This window comes from Argiope bruennichi, chromosome 5 (assembly GCF_947563725.1).
Source record: "Argiope bruennichi chromosome 5, qqArgBrue1.1, whole genome shotgun sequence".
Lineage (NCBI taxonomy): Eukaryota > Metazoa > Arthropoda > Arachnida > Araneae > Araneidae > Argiope > Argiope bruennichi.
In genome coordinates this window covers 64,625,048-64,649,912 of record NC_079155.1, presented here as the reverse complement: position 1 = coordinate 64,649,912, position 24,865 = coordinate 64,625,048, and the positions used below count along the sequence as shown (strand labels likewise).

General features: G+C 28.4%; 2 protein-coding genes across 10 annotated transcripts in view; one reads left to right on the top strand and one right to left on the bottom strand.

The window, feature by feature from the left end:
* LOC129969712 (kinesin-related protein 4-like) overlaps positions 1 to 11,292 on the top strand; it is a 67,901-nt gene extending 56,609 nt beyond the window's left edge. For 4 of the 7 annotated variants that reach the window (XM_056084412.1, XM_056084410.1, XM_056084409.1 and 1 more), the window contains one exon: positions 10,773 to 11,292. In XM_056084412.1, the coding sequence (XP_055940387.1) occupies positions 10,773 to 11,101 (329 nt within the window). In that variant the 3' untranslated portion in view covers positions 11,102 to 11,292. Of the gene's footprint in view, positions 1 to 3,328; positions 3,470 to 4,572; positions 4,677 to 10,772 lie in introns of those variants that run through there. The other 3 variants (XR_008784554.1, XR_008784553.1, XM_056084411.1) reach the window with 3 other exon arrangements.
* A 7,770-nt stretch (positions 11,293 to 19,062) lies between these two features.
* On the bottom strand, positions 19,063 to 24,237 carry LOC129969132 (uncharacterized). Of its 3 annotated transcripts, none has more exons than XM_056083554.1 (3): positions 24,129 to 24,237; positions 23,221 to 23,961; positions 19,063 to 20,830 (listed from the first exon to the last, which is right to left on the bottom strand). In XM_056083554.1, the coding sequence occupies exons 2-3, from the start codon at positions 23,756 to 23,758 to the stop codon at positions 20,280 to 20,282; spliced, it is 1,089 nt and encodes a 362-aa protein (XP_055939529.1). In that variant the 5' UTR covers positions 23,759 to 23,961; positions 24,129 to 24,237; the 3' UTR covers positions 19,063 to 20,279. The 3 variants fall into 3 exon arrangements, with proteins under 3 accessions (XP_055939529.1, XP_055939530.1, XP_055939528.1); XM_056083555.1 differs by having other exon boundaries at positions 24,195 to 24,236; XM_056083553.1 differs by having other exon boundaries at positions 24,137 to 24,225.
* Positions 24,238 to 24,865: the final 628 nt, after the last annotated feature.

The window sequence follows — 24,865 nt, the reverse complement described above, 5'->3', positions numbered from 1 at the left end:
AAAAATTCTTTATATATATTACAAAAATCATAACGTATTCAATATTACACAAAATAACTCTGAAGTTGAGAAATTTCATTTATCATCGTTATTCATTTTATGAGTATGTCTCAGCTCAGCAAGAAAATTAGCGAATTAGTTGAAGTTTAATCTCTCCTTTTTTGGATTTAAATTCAAAATTTAAGAAATGTGAGTGATAAAGAGACCTGAGAATAATGCAATGAAAAGAGCAAGTAACAATGTTTTATTGAAATATCATCTTAATTCCTATTATCTTTCTTAATAGTCTTGATGAACAATTGTTCGTCAAAAATAGATTATCGAAAATATTTTTTAATAACTTTACTGGATACTTATGTTTTGACAATCGCATACCCTTAATTTGTTACGACATAAAAAAAAATATAACAGCTACAAAATAATATTTCTTTCCATTATGATTTGTATTCTTAGCCCCTCGAATTTAATTTAGAAATTTGGATCGGTAGTAGTATCTTGGATGAATATTTAGCATTTCAGATAAAGCAAATATAAATGAAAATTAAATGCTTTTAAATACTTTTCAATGGAACAATAATGCAAAAAATAATATGAAATTAATTTTTATAAAGAAAGTTCACATAGGTTTTGAAACTAATGAGGGAGATATTTCAGAGTGAGCTGTTCTTGGTATGAAAAATATCTTTATTTCTGAAAAAAAAATTATGTTATTAGTTAATAATTAATAATTTTTTTTCTCACTACCTTCTACTAATTTATTTTTTAAATTAATATAATTAAAATAATAATAATAATAAAGCTTTTAAAATTACGTTCACCATATATTGTCTGGTACTTATCCATCAAATTAGCCGAATAGAAGATGAAAGGCCATCGAGCCTAGGAGCTTCTCAAAAACCCCATATCATTGGTCATTGAAAAAAAAATTTAAAAGACATATTATTATACAAGGTACAAGCATATAATTTTTACTCGTCCTTTATTTATACAATATCTGATGGCATATTCTAATTGTAAAATCTTTTCAAAAGAGGTATTATGGTATAACGTTCATATATGGTATTTTTGAAGGCAAAAAAAAATCAACTTTATAAAAATTACCAAATTAAACATTTTATACGGTTTCCCAGCCCCTGTAGCTATATTTAGTAAAGGTTTATATTTCCTTATGAGTATAGCATAAAAGGCTTGACTTTTGAGAACAAAAATTGAGAATGCTACTTCATCTTAACATTCGAGTTAACTTGGTTTATACATTGCTCAAATACAATTCTAATTTTTATAATCCCAATTAGAAAGAGTAATTAGAATTAAAAATAAAATACTGCTGGTTCTTTGTATTCCGTTACCATTTATCCAGTTCTTTCAGAGCATTTTTACATTTCCATGACATCGACATTACTTAATTTGTGTATTCAATCCACATAATTCAATCTACTAACGAAATTCTCGTAAACTGAGTCAGTTAAAATTTTAAGATGAATGTGTATATATACATATAAATTCGCAACACAAATTTTGAGTTATCTGGTGAAAGCATTTTTATTGTGCTATACAGAGTGTCTCAAAAACCTTGATCACGGCTTTTATTCCTTAAATATTGATCATAGACTTATATTGTAAATTACAAAGTTGCGTAAAAAAAGGTGTAAAATGTTATGAAATAGATTAAAATTTTCAAGGGATTCAACTTCAAAAAATACAAAATTTAAATTATTATACTGACCTCATACAAAAAAATTTCCTAGTGAGTAAAATGTTCTCCATTCTCTAATAAGGTCATGTACAAAATTTCAGCAATTTATCACAAAAAGTCTCAAAGATATGAAACTACATAAATGCTGACTTAAATCACTTTTCGATGCCTGGATATGAGTTTGCAAAGAAGAAAAATCATGTCTGATGTTCGTGTTTTAGGGGTCGTACACAAATTAACAAAGAAAGTAATAATTGAATAAATAAATAATAATTTTGCTATTTATTGGTTCAAAAGTATTAAAAATTTGTAGAAATAATAACTTAAAGGAAAGATTACATAATTTAAAAGAAAGATTACATAAGTTTTTTTACAAGTTGATTGACTGCTCTATTTTTAAGTTATATTCTGTAATTCATGATATAAAATTTTAAAGTATTTTTCAGGCAGCATAGATTTTAAAATCCGTATTTAAAACTAAAGATATGAAGCATATTTTATTTTCTTATGATGCATTCCTGCGCCGCGTCATCTGCACTGAATCTGTAAATATTTGTATTTTAATTTGTGATTGACCCTTCGCCAACTTTGTTTTAACATATCTTTGAGTTTTCATGATAAAATTCTGAAATTTTGTACATGACCTTATTAAAGGATGGGGCACATTTTACATATTGGGAATTTTTTTGTACGGGGTTCAAGCAAAAATTTAAATTTTTTATTTTTTTAAGTTTAATCCCCTGAAAATTTTAATCGATTTCATAACATTTTGAACCTTTTTTTCACACAATTGTGTAATTTACAGTATATGTCTATGATCAATATTTAAGGAATAAAAGCCGCGGTCACGGTTTTTGGGACTGGATTTTACTGACAAGGTTACTGAGAATTGGATTTTAAAGCCGTATTTCTTCACGTGAAATGCTTTTCTGAATTGTACCATTCCAAACATTTTGAGAAAAATAGATTAAACGTCCTGTTATAATTTTCCTACAGAAGTATTTTCATTAATATGATTAGAAATATAAGTAGATGGTGCTAATTCAGAATTTGAACTCAAGCGTTTTGAATTTAGAATATTTTCTGGTGTTTACGTTTTCTACGGTTCCGATTTAAAGCGAATTCCCATAGTCGCTAATTTTTGATGATACAGGACTTTTATATTTATATCTAGTTTTTTTTTTTTTTTTTTTTTTTTTTTGATATCTCAAATTCCATTTTCAAAACGACATCATGTTCTCTCTCGATGTATTTATCAATTTTTGTTTTACAGAAGTCAAGCATTTAATATTATGATCGTTTAAATACGAGTAATTTTTTAATAAATATAAAAATAGGGAACGGTGTACAGTACAAAAAGATATATTTCGTAATTTTTATAAAACTGATTTTCTATTTTTATTTTTCAAAACTACCATAACATGAATGTTTACTTCATTTGAAAATTTTTTGTAACTGAACGTATCTGCAGTCAACAATTGTGACAATAAAAGCCGAATAACGATAACGCATTGTATCCAGTATATTTAATTCATTTGAATATCTTTTCAAAAAGTTTTCAAAAGTTTCATTATTAATTAAAAACATCAAACAATTTTCATATTTATTTATAGAAGATCTCTAATTATCTAGAAAAACTTATTGGTGATACAAAAAGACTGTGCCATAAATAAAAAAGTTAAGTTATGTACTTTGAAATCAGATCTTTCTCTATGTCTTCAAGAGTGGAAGTAACAGGTATGTATAATTGATATTTTTGTAGTTAGAATTAAACTATTATTGGATGCAAGGACATATATATAAAATATGTAAAAATTAGTAAATTGAAGTTTTTGTTAAAAATTGGCGAATGTAATTTTTTTTTTTTTTCTGAAAGGAAAAAATTATGTCTATTACATTTTCCTAGAAAAAAATCATAGAAAAATATTATTTGTAATAGTTTTATTATCTATGTTACCCAATAGTCACTTCAAATTAATGATTATGAATCAACAATATTTTTGAGAATACAAATTTTTTGTTCGTATGTGTTAAACAGTGCAAGATTTGCTAGTATGGTTTCAACTTATGCTACATACTAGATTTCAATTAAACGGTCAAATATAATTTAAAATAGTAAATTAAAAACATGAAAGAATAACGTTTGGGAAAAGCTTAACTACCAGCATCCTTTTAACCACGCCACACAATGAATGTTTCAAAGATACTTGAATCCAGTTGTAAACTTTTCTTTAGAGATTGAATGGAGAAATTTTCGGGAATTCAGAATATTTCTTTTTGCAGTTTTCGAAATAGAAACTGCCAAAAGAAATGCTGCTTAAGTTAAACTTTTTGCCAATAAAACAAATGTTTTATATTCCTTACGAGTCATTTTTTTTTCTCCAGCGGCATTAAATTATTTCATAACATCTTTTAAGGACTTGTTTACAGAATGGTAAAATTTATTTCAAACATATAGAAACAAGAATTGAAAGACAAGAAAAAGTACTTTAATGTATTTTTGGTGAAATAGACAAGGGAGAAAAGACTCTGTATCCTATTTGTACGGTTAAATACGTTATGATTGATGGAAATCAATTTCTTGCATTTCATAATCATTCGCGAATATAAAATGTTATGAATCCTTACTGCTTTACTTGTACTTCGATTGTATTTTTGTACAATATAAAATATCCTTTTAACTTTTTGAAATATCTTATTTATTATTTATAGTATGTTAATTAAGTAGGAATTAGTATTATTTTCAACTATGTCTTTTAAAATCAAATGTGTAATATATCTCCAAATGATCTTATATATTTCTAAATGAATCTCATTTCTTCATATATGAGCTTGCTAATCATTAGAAAAAATAAGCCAATATATTTAATTTTCAGGGGAAAGTCTTTTATAGTAGGTTTATTTTCCTTTCATTTTAGTCTACAGAATCATATTAAATGTGAGTCAATCTAAGCTTTTTCATGGTTATAAAGAAACAAAGGTAAGTGCAGTATTAATTTCATCTAATAATAATTTTTATATAAATTACCCGACATTCTTTTGTTTCACCAACTGGTTCCAAAAAAAAACCCATCAAACATTCTATAGGTATATTTTAATTATTTTTAGGTCCAAAAATTACATTTTATAATTAAAAAAATTAATTACAGCTTTTGAAAAACCACCAAAATTTTTTTGAAATTCTTCTTTGAAATACTAACTGTAGAATTCTTTACAGCAAAGGATTATAAATAAGGATTTCAATATATGTAGACATCATTTTGTATCGGAAATTCAACAACTGAATATTTTTGTATCACTGATTCGATGCAAAAATATCCAGGTAATTTTTGAAAAGATATTCAAATGAACTGGTAAAAAACGAATAAAATGAACGAGTTTCTTTTGAATAATCTGAAGTGATTAGGGATTTGTAAAATGTAAATAATTGTTTGAAAAACATTCAGTCGCTATGTGAAGTGGTCAAGTTATAGGTGAACTCATTTGAAAATCATTGACAATATGTGATTTATTTTCACTGAAAAATCTGGAGACTGGGATTTGCATTTACGCGCAATCACTGAAATGGTTCCCTATTTCCAAACAACCCTGTGAGAACGCTCGCCCTATACGAAATCTGTTTATTTATATATTCAACATATGATTAAAACTAAATCAAAAATATAGAAACTACACTTGACTTGATTTACTTTAAAGAATTTTTTACAGTTAGGCAAAAAGCCCGATATGTGTATACCCGATATGTGCAGCCCGATATGTGTATACAAAGCCTCATACGTCCCATGAAATCAGTAAAAGGTCTAACACAGAAACAAAGTATAACAAATTCACTTTTTTAAAGATAGATCCAAGGAACTCTTTTAGATCTTAAAATACATGAAACCATTGAAGATTTCAGAGGAACATCCATGCAATAAATGCAATGAGCAATATGATTAAATATTGCTCCTTGTAAAAAAAAAACTAAAGTAAAAAAAAGAGTAAAAAAAAACTGTGCACTCTTCTAAAGATTTTTGCGTAACTACGCAACACAACATATTCATCAAACTCTCCAGGAAACTGGTATTTTTAGAATATAGATTTGTATTTGAGAATTCGGTAAATTAAAATTAAAACTTTTGAGAAAATCAAAAGTAAATATTTTAAAGAGCTCTAACTTTATAGAAAATACATAATAAAAGCCCAAATATATTGAAAATTAGTTAAAGTTGAATCAAATGAGTTATCATTAATATCTAATGGCTCCACAATCGACAGTCTTATAGCATTAATATTGTATCTAGAATATAAATTGCCAACAAATCTCATAAATCATTCATATTGATGAATCTCCAGCAAATCATTCATATTGATGTTATATCTTTTCGAAAGGGTACAAAATTTTCTCCTAAGAAGATTTTTGAGGAAGATATTGACAAAAAAATATGACATGAATGATATATTTTTTTGGAAGTGAATTCCGTCTATGGCGATATTTTAAAAAATTACATTGAGTATATTCTCAATAATTATGGTGAAAATGCGGTAATTTTTTTAGCATATATGCTTAAAAGTCTACTATAAAGAACGAAGAATCGGACAAAAGGATTTCAAACCATTCATTTTGCGATATTGGGTTTGAAAAACAAATCCTGTTTCTGTTACTGTAAAAGAGGATTTCTTGGATAACAAAACCAATAAAAAAAATTTACCAAAGTTCTGGGATCAGAATTCTGAAATTTTGAACTGTAGATTAAAACAGATATAAAGACGTAGATATTGATAATAACAGCCATAAACCAACTGTTTCCAATGTTGGAGAAATGTATTCAAACACGGATTTAATTGCATTGCTGAATGCTCCTACTCCAGAGAGTAAAACATTTTTTGAATGAAACTAAAATGCAATGGTATTTTTTTCAACAATCATGTATAGAAGAGAAGTACTGACAGAAAAGTACAAGTACTCTCGAAAATAAAAATTATTTTTCCATGCATTAACTGCTATAACACTTTTTTTTGTGTAAGACAAAGTAATAGCAATGCAATTCCTGAAATACTCAAAAGACTCACTGTCAGCCAAAACTCTTTCTGAATTCTATTACACAGAAAGAAGAATTGTTGATTTCTGAAGAGAAACTTGTGCCTGAATCAAAAAAACTATTCAACATTGAACAAGACCTGGCCCTGCAGATTTGTAATTTTGAAAAAAAAATTGGGCTAAGATCTAATTATCATCTGACAAAACTGCATTTAATCTCAGAGGCAACAACACCGATTAAGATAGTTTTTTTTTTAATTTAACGATGGTTAGGAAACAGATTTCTCGTTACAGAATGGGAAAAGAAAATTGAAAATATGAAATTTAGTAGAAGTTTAAAAGAACACAGAAACCAATCGCAACATCTAAACCGATTGCTTTATATCAATTACCTTGCGCTTGAAAAAAAAAGTAGCTGCGTTTGAAAAAGAACCAACATAGTTTGTTCCTCAATGTGTACTGGATATTCAAGATTATTCTACTGGATATTCATATTTAAATTCATCAATTTATTTCAAGAAAGAGAGTGCGCTTTAATCCATTGTAGAACAAATCCATACAAAATGCAAATAGAATATTTGAAATATTATGAAAACAACTAAAGTAGATACAAAATCAATTGAATAATTGAAACGTTTAAATTATCGAGTAAAAGTAACAATATTCAAGTGGTGGATACTTGGATGGATAGGCAGCACGGCGATACACATATATTTCCTCGGCGTGTGCTTTCAAGAGCAGCCAGTTTAGCAGACCGGAACACGGGAAGTCCTTAGATGTGGATAATAGAATGATCTTTGGTTAAAAGGGCCACGGAATCAAAAGTGGCATGAGCATTAAGAATATTATAAAAATTATTTTATATCATATTGTTATTTCCTTGGTAAACCCCCCGATTAAATACAATATTTAATAATGATAATTTAATTCTTTTGCATTATATTTTGTAGTAAATGTAATCCCGTTGTATCTACTTCATTCGCAAGTTATGATCATTTATTAAAATCTTAGAATAAACAAGATTGATTACTGGCAATGAGTGGGCTGCCCCATCAAACCTAATTTTTTTCATTTATACTCTAAATTTATATAAAAGAATTATTTGACTTAACTTTAATATGGGAGAACTATTTTTTAAGACCATTTAATAGAAAACAAAACAAAAATACAAATATGATTCAATCAGTAATTTAGATGGCTGTTCCGTAACTAATGGTATTTTCAACCTTTGAAGTGAGCTAGGAGAAATGGTTCATGAGGTTTTCCTTTCATTTAGTAATAGTCTATAAATGGGGCAAAATTCAGTTCTAGCCTAATTTTTTTCTTTTCAAAAACTTTTTAGACTGGGCTGCTTGTGAAAAGATCGTTAAAGGATGTTACAAGGTTATAACATCATAGTTGAACTCTTTTCCACTCTGTTTCTGTTTTCTATTTTTTTTTAAGTACAAAAATATTCCACGATCGGAAATGTATTAAAAATTCTCTCTTGATCCATTTGTGTATACTATCGTGAAAATAAAACAGATTCTATAATATTTATTATAGATTAGCTTTTAATGATATCCTCAAGAAAGTACTCTTTGACTTTTTCTTTTTAATTAACCACATACTATTCTGTTAACTGTGCTATGCATATTTCTAATTTTTTGTTGATTCATCTAAAATGTGAATTTTAATTTGAAATGGTTCAACAACTTGAATGAATGTAATAAATTTTATTCTGAAATTGAAATTTTCATTAAAAACATAAAAATAGGGAGTAGAAACACCCAAAATTTAAGTTTTATGTGTGTTATAGAAAATGATTTATAAATTAAGTAATATTTTAGAGGATTATTTACAAAAATATCTGATGCAGCTAATATGGAAAAACCGTTTCAAAGCTTTTAATAGCGATTATATATTTTCGTACATTCAATCACTTTACAAAAAAATATCAGTTGTGTTTAGAAATGGAGGTACATTAAAGAATTTGCATTATTATTTTCTTATGAAAAATGTTAATTTTAAAGGCACCCAAAATTTGCAAAAAATAATAATAATATAAACATTTTTTAAACAGAAACTACTTACTGACTAAGTTCATACATTCATTATCAGAAAAGGAAGAAAAATCTATGATGAAAGATCTTTAGTAGTAAACAAGATTTGAGCTTCATAACAACGACAAAACATATTGTTGTAAGATAAACTTAGAAGTACTTTTAAAAATAATTTTAAAAAATTGTAAGATAGCTAAATTCATAATATGGAAGATATATTTTTACGATGATGTAAAATTCATTTTTGTGTTATAATATTTTCGACAATTATGTTGGACAAATGTCAAAATATCGCTTTTTAATTATTTAAAATTTCCCAAATATGCCTCCCATATGCACATTCTTGCCTGCCAAAGTATTCCTAGGCCAAATTGGTAGCTATAAGACAAACGACGTGATCTGTAGAATTACAACACAGGCAAAGACATACATATGCTTTCTTCTTTATTAATTGTGGAAATTATCCGCCTTTGACAATCAGCTGGTTCACTAAAAATACTGATTGTGTTTAATTTCCATTACATTTTTCATGCATAGCTTTAAAGTTCATGATACCGTCAAAAAAGCATTTTTAAGAATTAAATAATAATAGCCGGATGGATTGATATTATCAAAAAGATAAGTTTTTAAATTTTTAAAAAGTGTGAAAATAATTTTTGACAGATATTTCCGAAAGTTATCGCGGAAAAATGCTAAAATCTGGCATAATTTTCAATCAATTAAAATTTTATAATAACCACTCCTAGATGAATTATTATATTTTCCAAAGTATTTTTGTGCCACATTTGGCAGCTTTGTGTTCAGCATGTAGAGTACTACGCATGCACACACACATACACACACACACACGTCCACACACATTTTCTTTTATTATTTGTAGAGATATAGGTAAACAAAGAAGAACCTGTAACGTATATTTTACTTGCTGAAATATTAAAAAAATGTCCTAATGCCAATTTTTTACCAATAATGATAATATTAATCAAGCTGAAATAGCACTTTCAGTGTTTTCGTGATCCCGTAATAAACATATACGAGGATTTTGCATCGAGATTCATGGTTTAAAAAACTCAGGCATAATCAACCCTTGAATTTCTGAAATCTCTTATGCGTCAAATTTTGAATTAGGAATCGATCAAATCTTGCTGAAGAAAACTGAACATCCATCATTTGCAAATACACAAAACTGCAATTTCAGATGTATAGATTACTATCAGTATCTAATCAACTGTGTAGAATGTTTGTTTTCCTAGATTCTAACTTCAGGCTTTTCAAAATGAGGATTCTTATTTCTTGTTATTTTCTTGTTACTATTTCCATTAATACATAAAATGCTTGTATGCTAAATTAGATGGAACCGATGAATGAGAGCCTAAATTTATTTCCAATTATATAATATTAAGTTACATCCAATAAATAACAAAATCTTCTTGTAGAAAAACTTATGTATTTAAAAATATATCTATGATATCTGGAACAATAGGTAACATATCTATAACTTGGTATCTATCATAATAAATAATATAGTTGTAATTTAAAATGACAAAAAATTACGGACCAGTCCCCTAACCTCAAACACAGAATCAATTTTGTCGATTATTTTTTAATATGAAAATTTATAATCTCTATATATTTCATTAATGGTCACACGTCGCACCAATATTATCATCCATTTTCAAGAGATATTACAAAGTGAAATTCTAACGGAATCTCCCAATCTCGACATGTGGACCGATTTTGCTACATTATAAGCATAGATAACCTATCATAGTGTCCATCGTTTATTATCTAATTATTAATTAAATTTTTGTTTGTTGTTTTGTTTATATTTCGTGTTTTTTATTATGATAAAATATAAATCCTCAAAATTGATTGATTTGATTAACTGAATATTTTTCATACTATAAGATGACAGTTGGTCGCCGAAGGGGCTATTTACATTTTAAAATATAAAAATTACAACAAAGTATTACAATTCAAATTCAAAGTATTACAATTTCAAATTTTTTTTCAGATTCAAATTCAAATGAAGTGGATATCAAAACAATTCTTCGTTCCACCATTGAAAAGGCACCAGGTGTTTCAGATCCACGCCAAGTTGAATCTTTTCTCAACTGTGTAAAATGCAAACGTCATCCTAACAAACTTGCAAGAGCATTTTCGCCAGATGTGAGCAAACTGATAAGTCAGTTACATCAGATTAATGTCATTTTCAAGCAGGGAAGTCAAAATCCGAATTTCCATTTAAATGTTAAAAATTACTCTGGTTGGTTATGGGATTTAATTCTGCGGATGGAAGGTCATAAGCATTGTGAAAAATGTAATCCGGAGGTGAAAAAGTAATTTCGATTGCAAATTCTATATTTTGAGAAGTCACAAATAGCATTATTCAAAGAAAACAATTAGGATTAAAAATTCCTATGTAAAAAAATCATAAATTCTTAGCATTACTTAGTTTATTAAATACTTCTTGAAAAAATATAAATTAAGGGTTCATTCTATTTTAACATATATTCTTATAGACTTCTTTACATTCCCAGATTACTTTTAAAGAATTCTGATTTTTTTTTTTTTTTTTTTTTTTTTTTTTCATTTCTATGAAAACATGGCAAAAAAATTGATTGGTGAAATAAACCGCCTTTAGTTCAAGTCTTTATAACATATTAAAATCTTTTTTGCTTCATATGCTTTTGAAATTTTATCATCCTTAGTTTTATAAATGTATAGTTTTACAATGTAAAAAGTAGCAAAAAGGTACAAGTTAATATGAATAAAAACAGAACATTATTCTGCGACTTTATTTTCAACAGAAAATGAAAAGTACTTATCAGTTAAAGGGAACATATGTTGGCAACCATTTAATGCAATTGTTGTTAGCACGAAAAAATGGTGATATTTCTAACGATGTCCTTGTTTAAAAATGGCAGCAGGTTTTGGCATCGCATTGTCCGCTTGGTACGTTTGTCTTCATGATTAACATAACCGATAAGTACTAAATAAAGTGCAAATGATATCTACCTCAATAATCATGCAGTTATGTTTTTCATTTTAATTGCACGATTTAATTCATTTCATTTGCACTTGTATGTGATATCAAATTTTTATCAGTTAAATTTTTTTTCCATTATGTACATGCCTAAGTTATACAACAGAAGGAATTTAAAGTCTATAAGTTGTATTTCTGTTCTTTTATTTACAGTCATGAAATGGTTTATAATTGCTAGTACAATAATGTGTTCAGGAACAATTTTGTGGCACGATGTCATTCGTTCTTTTATTCAGTTGCCAAATTTTTCCCATGATGTTACAAAACTTTTATGTTTCATGTGTAATGTAATTTATGTTGAGTAATACTTTATAGTTTATGCCACACAAAAAAGTACAAATAACAAAAATAAACTATAAAGTATAAAAAGCTTGTCATATATTTGTCACTGTCAATGTAATTAATAGGTTCTTATTAATAATATAATCACACTGACCTAACTTATATGTATACATAATTATGAATTTCTTTACTAATACATTTTTTTTCGTGCATACCCATTTCTTCCTTAAATTTTGATTGCAATTTTGAATTTTTCCAATTTAAAATTCGTCAGAGAAATTCATCTTAGGTGAAAATGCTTTTATGAATTTTTGGAAGCTCTAATTTAATATCAGGTGTACAACTTTGCTCCCGCCCTTTTTTCTGCTAAATTTGAGGTTTTATTCTTTTTTTTTTTTTTTCTTATCTTTTTGACAACTGTCGAATAACATCTCAAAAAATCAGTGCATTTCTGGAGGGGATCGACGAATCCCTCCATTTTGTACTTCTTCGTAATAACGAAAATGCTGATCAGCCAAGGCAAGTGCCATCAATCGAAACGAATGGCAATCAGAAAGAACAATATCGGGTGAGTATGGCGAGTGATGTAAGACCTTCCATTTTAATGTTTTTAAAATTTTTTAAGACATTTGACCGAGCATTGTCATGCTAAAGAATAACTTTATCTTGTCTATTTTGGTATTATCACCGTTTCTCCGTCAGTGCTTAGCTCAACCGAATCAGTTGCGTTCGATTGATCTCTTGCGATGGTCATTCGGTTTCAACAGCTTATACGGCCTGAGTAAAAACTTTAAGGCCAGTAAAAATTTTTGAGAAAATGGGAACATATAAACTGAGGAATTAAAATACCATTTTATTGATAATTATTGAGCTTAAATAAAAGTAAAAAAGTAGAAAAATTAATTTGCAAATATTTTATTATTAGAAAATATTACAGAACACACAGATGAATATTTGAGCCTGAGTAAAAACTTTAAGGCCAACATAGAAAATAACATATAAGAAAAAAATTACAAATTCTTAGAAGGTTGTGTAGGAGCCATTTCTTCGAATTACTTCAAATATTCTTGTTTTCATGGATGAAACGAGTTTTTGACAAAGGGTGGGGTCGATTTTATACCATTCATCTTCGATAGTAGATTTCAGCTCTGTTATTGATGTAAAATGTCTCTCATTTGCATAAACTCTTCTTGCTAAGTCACCCCAAAGGTTCTCGATTGGGTTGAGGTCAGGTGATCTAGCTGGCCATTTCACAGTTTCAACATTGTTGACTTAGAACCAATTTTTTGTGCTGTTACTCGAATGGATCGATGCATTGTCTTGCTGATATTTCCAATTTTCTCCAGCAAGACATTCAGCATTTGTCAAAAGATGATTTGTTAGGACATTTTGGTATCCTTGTGAATTCATTCTACCTGAAACGAATGCAATTAAGCCCACACTATTGTAAGCAAAACAGCTCCAAGTCATGACAGACCCTCCACCTAATTGGGCGCTTGGAGAATATTTCTTTTTCATTTCTTATATCATGCCAGTAGAAATTTCAGCCATCTGGTCCATCCAAATTCCATTTTTTTTCGTCAGAAAAAATAATTTCTATCGATTGGTTGTCCCAGGTCATGACTTTCTGGCCAAAGTTCAAACGCTCTATTTTGTGTCTCTGCAGTAACTGAGGCTTAGTCAATTTTGCTGTATAAGTGAACCTTCCAGACCTTCTAATCGTGTTATAAATCGTTTTTTGACAAACTTTTAAACCTGCCGTCGGAATCAGTTTCCTGGTTGAGTACTTTCCAGTAGATGCAAGATGACAAACTCTTCTTCCATCACGCGAGGACAAAGCTTTAGGTCTTCCCCCAGTATTCTTTTTACCATAATTGTCTTTCAACTTTAAAAAATTGTTAACTACAGTGTTTGATCTTCCTATCTTCATCGCAATAGCACGACTACTCATTCCTGTTGAAGACAAAGCTTCGATCTGTCCTCTTCACGATCAGTTAATTTCTTACCCTTCGCCATCTTCACAAAGATCGCCAATACTTCGAAGAAACGTATGACAAATATGAAAATTGCATAAGCTAGTAGTTGCAATGGTAATTACACGATTATATTATATTTATTTTTAAAAAATGACTGGTGGCCTTAAAGTTTTTACTCAGGCAGAAATACTAACTTTTTAAATAACCACATGTTTCTCATAATTATGTATTTACAAATTATGTTTATGGCCTTTATTTCTTATCAATGAACTTTAATAATTAATATTATTTGAATCCCTTTTATTTCATTTTACATTTTCTCAAAATTTTTTACTGGCCTTAAAGTTTTTACTCAGGCTGTAATATATCACATCCCGCCAAAAACAGAGAATAACCTTTACACCATAAACATTCGATCTGGCAGTCGACGTGGAAGCATGTCCAGCCATTCCCTATGATTTTCTGAGATTCAGATTATCGATGTGGACTCATTTTTCATGGCCGGATACGATTTGACCTAAAAATCTCTCTGATTCTGCCTTTGAATCATCTATTCACAAGCAAAGAAACGCCATCACTCACTGCAACTCGTACGGAACGCCATTTCTTTGCCTCTGAATCATACCCATAGCTTTGTCATTATGTTGACGGATGTCCAAGTTTACTGTGCGATTTTTTTTATCTGCCTATTTCGACCAGTAATTTCTGCTGCAGCCTTTATCAAAAAACAGCGAAAACAAAGTTGTACTCCTAATATTTTTTATGTTTATTTTGCGACAATTCCACCCTCAATTTTTTTTATTTAATTCTGAGCATCGTTATATTTTATTCTAGATTATCACTTCAGTTTTAGTTAAATTTATTTCTTATTAATTAGAATTTTCAAGTGTTTTGATTTCACATAAGATATTCATTTTTAAAGCTTCACATCTTTATCTCTGGTATATATCCCATCCTTTGTATTAAACACTTATTGCTCAATTTCACCATGTCATCATAAAAGATTCAGGAGACAGCAAATTATTTAGAAAAAAAGAATGGTTTAATTATGCATAGTTATATAGCAAAAAGAGCACACTGATTTTAAGATAGCGAAAAAACATAACCTTTACCTTTTCATAAATATTAAATTATCCCTTACTAAAATATTTCATCCGTAAGTCATGTCTTGACGCATTTTTATGAACATGTTCATCTTGATCAAACCAAATGCATTGCAGATAGTATTTCCATTCCGTATCACATAGATTTTTATGGTACTTTTTATAGAAATTTCTCAATACTCCCACGACGGAATGAGTTTCATCAAACCATAGACAGCCTTTCATTTTATCAGTGCTGTTACTTCCATCTTTGCAAGAATATAGATCAAACGATGAGCAAACACGAACTACATATTTTTCAGAAGTTTACTTGAAACATCTAGAATTACATATCAACTAACTGAAATTAGCATTCAGCTAATTTGCTATTGAGTTGATACATTTCAATAAATATTCCATAAATTATTTTGTTATGTTCACACGTTTTTTTTTTAAATTTGCGCGTAAATGATAAGTAGTTTTTGATATTTGTATTAATATTTTGATATTTGTATTAATGTTTTTAGAATTCATATTTCATTGAAACTACTAACTGATTTTTAATATTGCAACCCATAAAATACATTTTTCATTTTTATCATTCATATCTTTAATTACTTTAAATAATCCACATAGTTGACAAATATTAGTATATTATGTCTATCTAATAAAATGTTTGCTTGAAATTTTGCAAACAAATTATATTGATGATGAAACAAATGTTTTCAATGATTAATAAAAATCCATTTTGCAAAAAATATTAAAATGGTAAACGCACGAAACACTGATTAATTTTTCATAGTAGGCATATAAATGTATAGTATAGTATAGGGAATATAGTATAGGGTCTCTTGTAACATTTTAATAGTTGTCCAGTTGCTGATTTCTAAACTGTTTGAAGTAGGCTTATACTCCCAGATGGAATAGTATTCTAAATGGCGTAAAACATTTGAGTCAATTAATATAAAGCTGAAAAATTGCGAAGTCTGTATATTTATACAGTCAACTTGTCCTATTAGTCAAAGTTTGTAAAAATTCTTCAAAAGCTATTGTTTTTTTTTTTTTAAGTTGCACTTTAAACCGACTGAAACTGACAAAGATATAAAATTTTGAATTTCCATACTTCAAGCCAATCAGAGGGAAGTTCGAACAAACATTTCCTTGATTGGAGGATCTTCCTGACTCAACCATTGAAATTATCTAAAATCATATGAAATAGTGATATTCCAAGCTACATAATTCCGCTCTTTGGGACGATTTTTCCTTTAAAATTTTGAAGAGTCAAAAATATATTATTAAATGAGATTAATAGGATAGGGGAGCATTAAACGCAATTTTTCAGAAGTCCATTTTTTTTCTCTGATAACATAACGATATAAAATGTCAGTCTTTATGTCAATTAAATCATTTTTTCATCTTATTTCCTTTTTCATTTTAGATATACTTATTTCTAACATTTCCGATTGAGCCACTGTAGATTATGGTGGATTAGGATGGAATCTTTATGCATTTTTAAAATTTTCTAAGAGAAGTTATAATTTAAAAATTATGTAATTATTTCCTGTTAAAATTCAAGTATTATAAGCGTGCAATCATTTTCCTAAAATAATGATTACTTCAGTAAAGTTTTAACTTTTATTTATACTTGACTTTTTCGTATTCAATTATAGTGCATCTAACGCACAATTTAAATTAATTCTGTAATGATATTTAATATTTTATCCTTCTCAAGTAACCTTTGCAACATTTTCATTCATTCATTTAAAAATTTAAAAACGTATGCCAATGAGATCATTTATCATTTTTTCCCCTCTCTTTCCAAGTTTTAAAATTTTTAGTTTATTGTATTTTATTTCTCTTTTCTTTTAATTTCTAAATAGTGAACAAATATCTTTTTGAAGATAAGATTATTCATAAAGGAATATATGAATTTGTAGAACTAATTTAAGAAATTATGAAAAAAAAATGTGCATAAATTATTTTAGCTTATTTTAAAGTCCAGATTTACTTCATTGAAAATCTTCGAACATTCGTTTCTCAAAACTCCGATGAAAAATATATATAATAAACTTAATTTAATTCCTAAAGATGCAATTAATTCACAAACATTCAACAGGAAAGACAACGATTAACGATTTATTATTTAATTAAATACATATCTTCATGTACATAAACAGTAAAAAAGAATTTTAAAGGTATAGTTTGTGCTCAATATATGCAATAACATTTTTGTCACTTTTAAGAAGAATGTTTGATTTTAAAATTTGAATAACAGTAAAAACAGTACATAAACAGTAAAAAAGAATTTTAAAGGTATAGTTTGTACTCAATATATGCAATAACATTTTTATCACTTTTAAGAAAAATGTTTGATTTTCAAATTTAATTATTTTGTTCAGTACTATGTGGTTTCATACTACCTTAAAAAACTTCAAAATTTGTCTTTTAAATGAATTTGCGCTAATATTAAATTTGCTTATTAAAATTTAGATTATAAGTCTTTTTTTTTATATTTCGTTTTATCTTAGTTGCTTGAAGGACGTATAAATCGCGCTTTACTGCATATGTAATTATTTTCCCTTCTATGTCCACCATATACAAACTGTGACTGCAATTATTTCTAGTTCAGTGCTTTTAGTTATATTTAATGTTGAAAAGTTTAACATTTCATTGAAAACTTTGTAATAATGCATTATTCTAAGTGTCTTGGATGTATTACGCTCAATCATGTATTCACTTTCTCCACATATCTAAATGTTTTTTGCGTATTATGAGTCTTTTGTGAATAGAGAAAAAATTTATCATTTCCTTTGTTTTATTTTCAGCATGAGAAAATAAAACTATGACGACACATTTGCTGTTTTATCGTTAATGCTCTCTTCAGATCATATATATATAGATTAAACTGCTTTAATTGAATGTTAAAGCTATAGGTATTATAGATTTTTGTACCTGTAGATTTTTGTTGTACTAAATGCTAGTATAGATTTTTGTTGTATTACAAAGCCTAATAAACTAGATAGTTTTGTGTCTGCTATAGAATACATTGATTTTATTGTAGTTCTCTCATTTGATATATCTTGAATATTCTGACATCTGATCAATTTTTATATGATTGAAATGACAGTAAATAAACAAATTTGAATTTCGTTCTTACCATAAGCGATGGTTTAAACGTCTACTGTTATAATTTAAGCCGTAGCTACGCTATTTACACTTTTCTGCCATTTGCACTACATTTCTTCTGCCCCTTGAAAAATGTAAAAGAAAAGTAATACTGCAATTCAGGCGCAATGATTGCGAAAATTTCAAAATTTAATTTGTATTATTAATCGAAATTTATATAAAAAAATATTAAAGTGCATGTGTGTATATAGCTAGCATTTCAAATAATACTTTTGAGAATCGTTTTCGAATACACTTCCTCAAAATCATGGACTTAATTGGAGCCTTTGTGAATATTGTAAGCAATAAATAATTGCTCGCTATCCTTAATTTTTAAATAATTAAAAATTTCATCGCTTATTTGTTTTTCAGTGTATCAAAAATAAATTAATACATTTTATTTTTCAGTGTATCAATTTAAATTTTATTTCTTTTCAATCACGACAAAAAAATTTTGGTGAGTCTTCTAAAATTTAAAGTATCTAGTCACACATAGACCAAGTTCGAATTCTGAATAAAAGAAAATTAGGTATAAAATCCGAACGCTGGATCAAGAATTTTTCTTAAATCAAGCTAAACTCTGAAAAACATGAAACAAAAAGAAACTTGTATGCCCTCCAGGTTATTAAAATAAAAATTGTAAAAGTGAAAGTCGGTGTATTTGTGAACAAATAAAGATCCAGAATACCTTAAGTATATGAATTTTTTTTTATGGAAATGATTCAGGCACTAACACTAAACGAATACATACATAGATATAATTTTACTTTATCTATTATTTATATCTATTACTTTATTAATTAATTTTACTTACTAAGTTGTCATCAATATAAAATGAGAAAATCGCAATAAAAATAATTAAAATAATTTTTTTAATTTTGAAATATTCATCTCGGAAGATATTAGCGGCATTACAATATTATATACCTTGCTTTCTAAAATCACGTTCATTCTGCAAAATAAACTTTAAAATTACCTCATATAAGTTTATAATTACCTCATATAAGTTATATATTACCTCATATAAGTTATATATTACCTCATATAAGTCTTCCTGCATTTATGATGATTTCTAGAAAAATTATTTATTGTACATTTTATACAAATTATTACCAAAAATGAAATTTAATAATAAAAAGCTACCATCTCATTTAGTAAAAGGAATTAAATTAAAGTATATCATTTTCATGATTATGCTTTAATTTGGAAAGAAATTTTTTTTAAAAAATCTCTAAGCATTTCGATTTTTTAGAGTTGTTCAATTCGAATAATTAATTTCTTCCAGAAACTATATGATTTAGCTTTTTGTCTACAGTATTACCAATGTTTTCTTTTTTCCAGCCCTTAACTTAAAAAAGTTTTCTTCAAATCTGGAATGAAACTTGGAAATACATCAGAAAAATACATTTTTTAAAACTTTTCTCAAGCTGAAAATGATTCTTTGGATTTTTCTTTGATAATAAGACTAATTCACAATATTTGGTACTCCACTCTCATTTATTTATGCATTAAACAGCCATTCTCTGAACCATACAGAATTTAAATATAATTTTTTTAGTTTCAATAAAGACTGAATTCATGTATGTATAAAAATATGCATTTTAATATACTTTTTTGGCTTTAGGTCTTATTTTGACTCTTTTATTTGCAAGTGTATGAATGCTTATTTGGCTTGCATCTCTACTTATTTGGTTCAAGAAATGGGAACAGGACATAAATTAAATTTAGTTAGCAAATTTATAGTCCATAATGCAGTTTATTTCTTGAAATATGAGTTTTACTCTAATATAAGAGCTATCGACTATGAAAAAATAGAATTCTCTCAAATCTTGAGCTATAGCTTCATGTCATCACTTATTTCATTGACATATCCATCTTCATCATATTAAGATCATACCTGTTTTCTAGCCGAGATGATTGCTTCTTTCAATTTGCGTGTATCTAAAAAACTCGCTATTTCTTTTATTTACTCATTCAGCTGAATTCTCGGATTTCACATCTTCAGTATTTAACAAATAGGGCTCGGGCTCAAGTGGGACGTTCCTTTTCAAGTGAAGATACTGAATTTTGGCTAACAACAAACAAATCCAACATATAAATTCCATTTCTTCTTCAGATTTGTTTATTACGTCCTTGTTGAATTTTAGGATTTTTCTCAGCTTTAATAGTGGGCCTATACCTTCTGGATATCGCAAGGCTTTTTTATACAAATTTTTAAAATTTTTGCAATCAGAAAAGAACAGTCTCAATTTTTTAATGTCGTTTTTCATTGTCGGAGGAATTAAATGAATCAGATTTATAGGAGGTGATCGAGGTTTTAGTGAGGCAGTTCTAAATGGAATTTTCTTGTTTCGTTTCGACTTTGTCACTCCTCCAGACACTTCGTTACTGTCAGAACTGCCGGCATTTCCCTCAGAATTTCGTGGAGCAAAATTTGTCAATTCATTGTTGTCAGAAGAGGAAACTGCTGTCCGTTTATCTGCAACTTTATAATTTTGAAGCGGTGGAGAACTTGAGATAACTGAAACAAATTATAAAGATAACTGAGAAAGTAAAATTAGTAAAAGCATAATACATGTTAAAAGACAAACTTTCACAAAAGAATATATGAAATTGAATAAAGTGGAAAAAAGTTGGAATAAGGTTGAGTTACCTTTAAACAAATAGCCTTTAAAATCGGGCATGCTTACAGGTAAACCAAAACCAAATACTATATCAAAAAATATCTATAAATTTAACTGCTTAAAGTTTATTTTATTGACATAAAATTACTTTTTAAATAATTGCAATAAACGGAGAATGTTAAATGTCAAGTTATAAAATATTGCGAGGAAAATGTTGCAAATTTTATAAAAGCAATAATGAAGCGGACATGAATTGTCGATATATGAAAAAAAGACAGCTTGAGGTCGTAATGTCAGTCAAAGACCCGAAAAAGGCGGGCCAAAATAATTTCAAAGAGTAATAAAAAATTCTCAAGTTTCTGAAATATTATTTAATAGTAAGAACTAAATAAAACTTACGGACTTAAAAGATAATTAAATAATAAATTTGGTACTTGTTTATGGTTACGACGCTTGGTTTTATCGCCAAGATATCGGGGTTTTGGCTATTATTTGCATTCACATTCCATATTGAAGCTGAAAACATATTCATCTCATTTACTTTATTTTTGGCGTGTTTTTAATTTCCATATTACCAAATCAGGAAAAAAAAAAAAAAGGCTATATATTTTTTTTTTATTTGCGCCTAATTTGTGACAGATTTTTTAACAAATGTCATTAAATTCCAAAGATAGAAAAAAATTTCTGAGCTTTTTTTACTTTAATTTTTTCACCTCAGTGTGCATGAGAATTTCTCAACTCATAGAATTTGAAATGCTCTTTTCTACATGAGGGTTAATCGTGCCCATTAGCATCTCTAAGGTCAAGCAACCGATCAACCTGGAAAGGCAAATGTTAGTGGGGCTCGGCAGCAAGCCAACTTATGTATAGAACAGAAGCTCTAAAAATTCTCAAATATAACTAAATTTATTTTCTATATAAAACTTTGGAAGAATTTAAATAATAATTGAATTGTAATTTTTGTATTAAAAATAATTTTTATGTTATTATAACAATGGATTACAAAACAGAACATTATTCATTATGTATATATTTAAGTATTTCGAATATTTGTTCTACGATTAATGCTAAACCCATACTGTTCTTTTTTTTCTAGACAATTTTTTTAGTTCGAGTATCTAAGTAATGGCATGCTATAATATACATGCAGTGATGCATATAAACATGATAAGATCGATACTCAAGCACATCGCGATAGCATATTTTTTGTGTGTGCTCGTCGTCGCTGTTATATAATCATAAATTATAAAAACAGAATAAGGATAGACGAATCAAACATGAAACATTATCATAAACCGATTTCTTGGACTAGGGGTTAAAATCTTTTCCTATTTATTTATTCATTCATTTATTTACACTTTTTTCTTTTATTAAAATCATTCCAACAGCAGATAACCTAAACTGATATAATAAGCATCATAATATAGTTTATTTTTTGAATATTAAATTGTAGAGTTTAGTCGCCGTTCCAACAACAAAAACCGCCAAAGTGAAAAAAAGTTGTATATAAAATAGTTGAAAAAAAAACCCTTTTAGGAGTAAAAAATTTAATTAAAATAAAAAGGATTCTAAATTCTCTATTATTAATCATTAATCACCGCCCATTTTTTTATTTAGGCTCATATTTTCAAGTAGAGGAAGATTTTTCCATGAACGAAATGTGTTTTTGAAATATATCGAAGCATTTAAATGCAATCGAATTATAAAACGCCATTTCTAATATCTCTAGAACTGTTACTTTTACGGTCCTTAATTCAGGTTAGTTTTTTTGTGTTATAGACAATGCGCAACAGAGGGAAATAAGTGAGGGGAAAGGGAATACTGTTTTTCAAGTTCACGGTTTCTATAAAAAGAGACTTTACTTTGAATAAAATTAAAAAGTTAAGGGAGAACAGTTTCTGCCACAGATTTTTCCCAGTGTATTCCTCTAAACTGAAAGCTTTTAAGGTAAATATAGTTTAGTTTAATTATATTCACGTCCCGTTTTAAAGCAACACTAAGACTATTTGGGGATGGACCTCGTTATTTTAAACCGGGGTTAGATGACGAGGACGACACCTGAGATATTTTCCGAAATCCATCTTGGAGATTATAACTGAATCTCATAAATGCGAACCAAACGCATTGAAATTAGAACCCGAATGACATCAGAAAGAGCATTACTTTATACCCCATGTTAACATTCCCCCACATTAGTTATTATTGCCTCAAAATAAGTATGATATGGTTAGTATGAGTAGTATGACAAAATAAGTAGAAATATGATTTAAAATTTTGTAGTACTTACCCCTCTTGAAAACTGGTATTTTCCTTTTGCAGCACTGACTTTTTAAATGACCGTTTTGTCTACAAAAGCGACAGAAAGAAGAGATAGTAATTTCAGTGCCATCATAACCAGAAATCTTCATGTTAGAGCCAGTCCAAAGTTTGACTATCTCGGGTATTTCTGGATAATTAAGAGTTGCTCTGAAAGTGATAACACCATCCTGATTTTTCATCTCATAGACCATTAAAACAGGGGCATACCGTTCTAAAAGGAATTTCACTTTCAATGCATCAATTCGAACCCCTGCTCCACAAACAATCAAGTCTGTAACCAAAGAATATAAAGGATATGTTTTGTTGCGAATACTCAAAGCACATAATGATATCACTTCTAGGAAACTATGTTCGTTTTCAAGAACAAGTTTCGCTCCCCAATGATCGGATTTCATTAAAGAAACTGAATTCTCTGAAATGGTAGTCAATTCTATTACAGATTTAACAGCGTCATTCAGGTAAGCTTCGGGTAAATGATAGATTAAGACAGCATAGCGCATATCCATTTTTTTATTCAATGCTCAAGAATTTGTTTTCCAGCGAAATAAAAATTGAAGACAACTCAACTTATCAGTTGTGAACACATCTGCATCGATTTGCATCAGGTTAGTTCAACATTTTCAAAAGATCAATTTTCCAGAAGAACAAAAATAGAAGATATACCAATTTGCCAGCTGAAATTTTTCTTTCGGTTCAGGTCCATTCAGTTCTAGGAAAAGAAACAGAAAAATTATGTTAACGTATTTCTAGGAAAAGAAACAGAAAAAAGATATCAACGCATTTCATAACACACAAAATTAAAAATCACATCTTAAAACGGTAACCAAATAAAAGCGGAAATCTACAAAATATCCAGAATTAATTAGATTTAATTACAAAGTTACTTGTATCTAAAACTCCCCAAAAAATCTGCTCCACATTCATGCACAAAATAATATTTACAGGATAGCTCTTTAGCTTCTACTAGATATCTTATCATCTTTGCTACAGAATTTAAATTAAACACTGTTTTCTATAAAGAATAGGCGGAAAAACAGGGATGGGTTATTTTAGGTTTGATAAAAAGTTAAAAGATAAGATCACTTCAGTAAATACTGAGTAAATATTTTATCAGAATGGTTTCGAAATGTAACACTTCAGATAAAAAGAGTAAAATTCCCTTGCATTCAACCTGCATTTCTATCTGCTATTCCAAAACGGCCGGCGCCTCTTGAGGTCATTTTTGCCTCCTAATTTTGCCTTCACGACTGGCAAAATTCCTTGACGTCTTTCTTTATTCCTGGCCAGTAGAATGAGTACTTTGTTCTTTTCTTTGCCTTTCTCTCCTCCAGATGACCTGCCAATGGTAATTCGTGCTCTGCCTTAAACACACACTTCCGCTTACATTCTGGCAACACCACTTGTTGTACCTTTTCTCCACATACCCATTCACAGTGCAGTAAGATGCCAGCTTCGACTGAATAACCATTCTGTTGGGAATTATCAAATGCCCATAACATCTTCAGAGTCATCTCTTTTTTGTAACTTTGCGAAACAATTTTTCTCCTCCAATGGATTTTCCTCAATATCTTCTTGATTTGGTTCTTCATGGATAGCTTGCTCCAAATTGACAT

Bases quoted from the DNA above. Each gene is read 5' to 3' on its own strand.
- LOC129969132 (XM_056083554.1), bottom strand. From the start codon at position 23,758: ATGGATATGCGCTATGCTGTCTTAATCTATCATTTACCCGAAGCTTAC. The intron at 20,831-23,220 runs GTAAGTACTACA...AATTTGTTTCAG, and splicing joins AATACCAGTTTTCAAGAGGG to TTATCTCAAGTTCTCCACCG.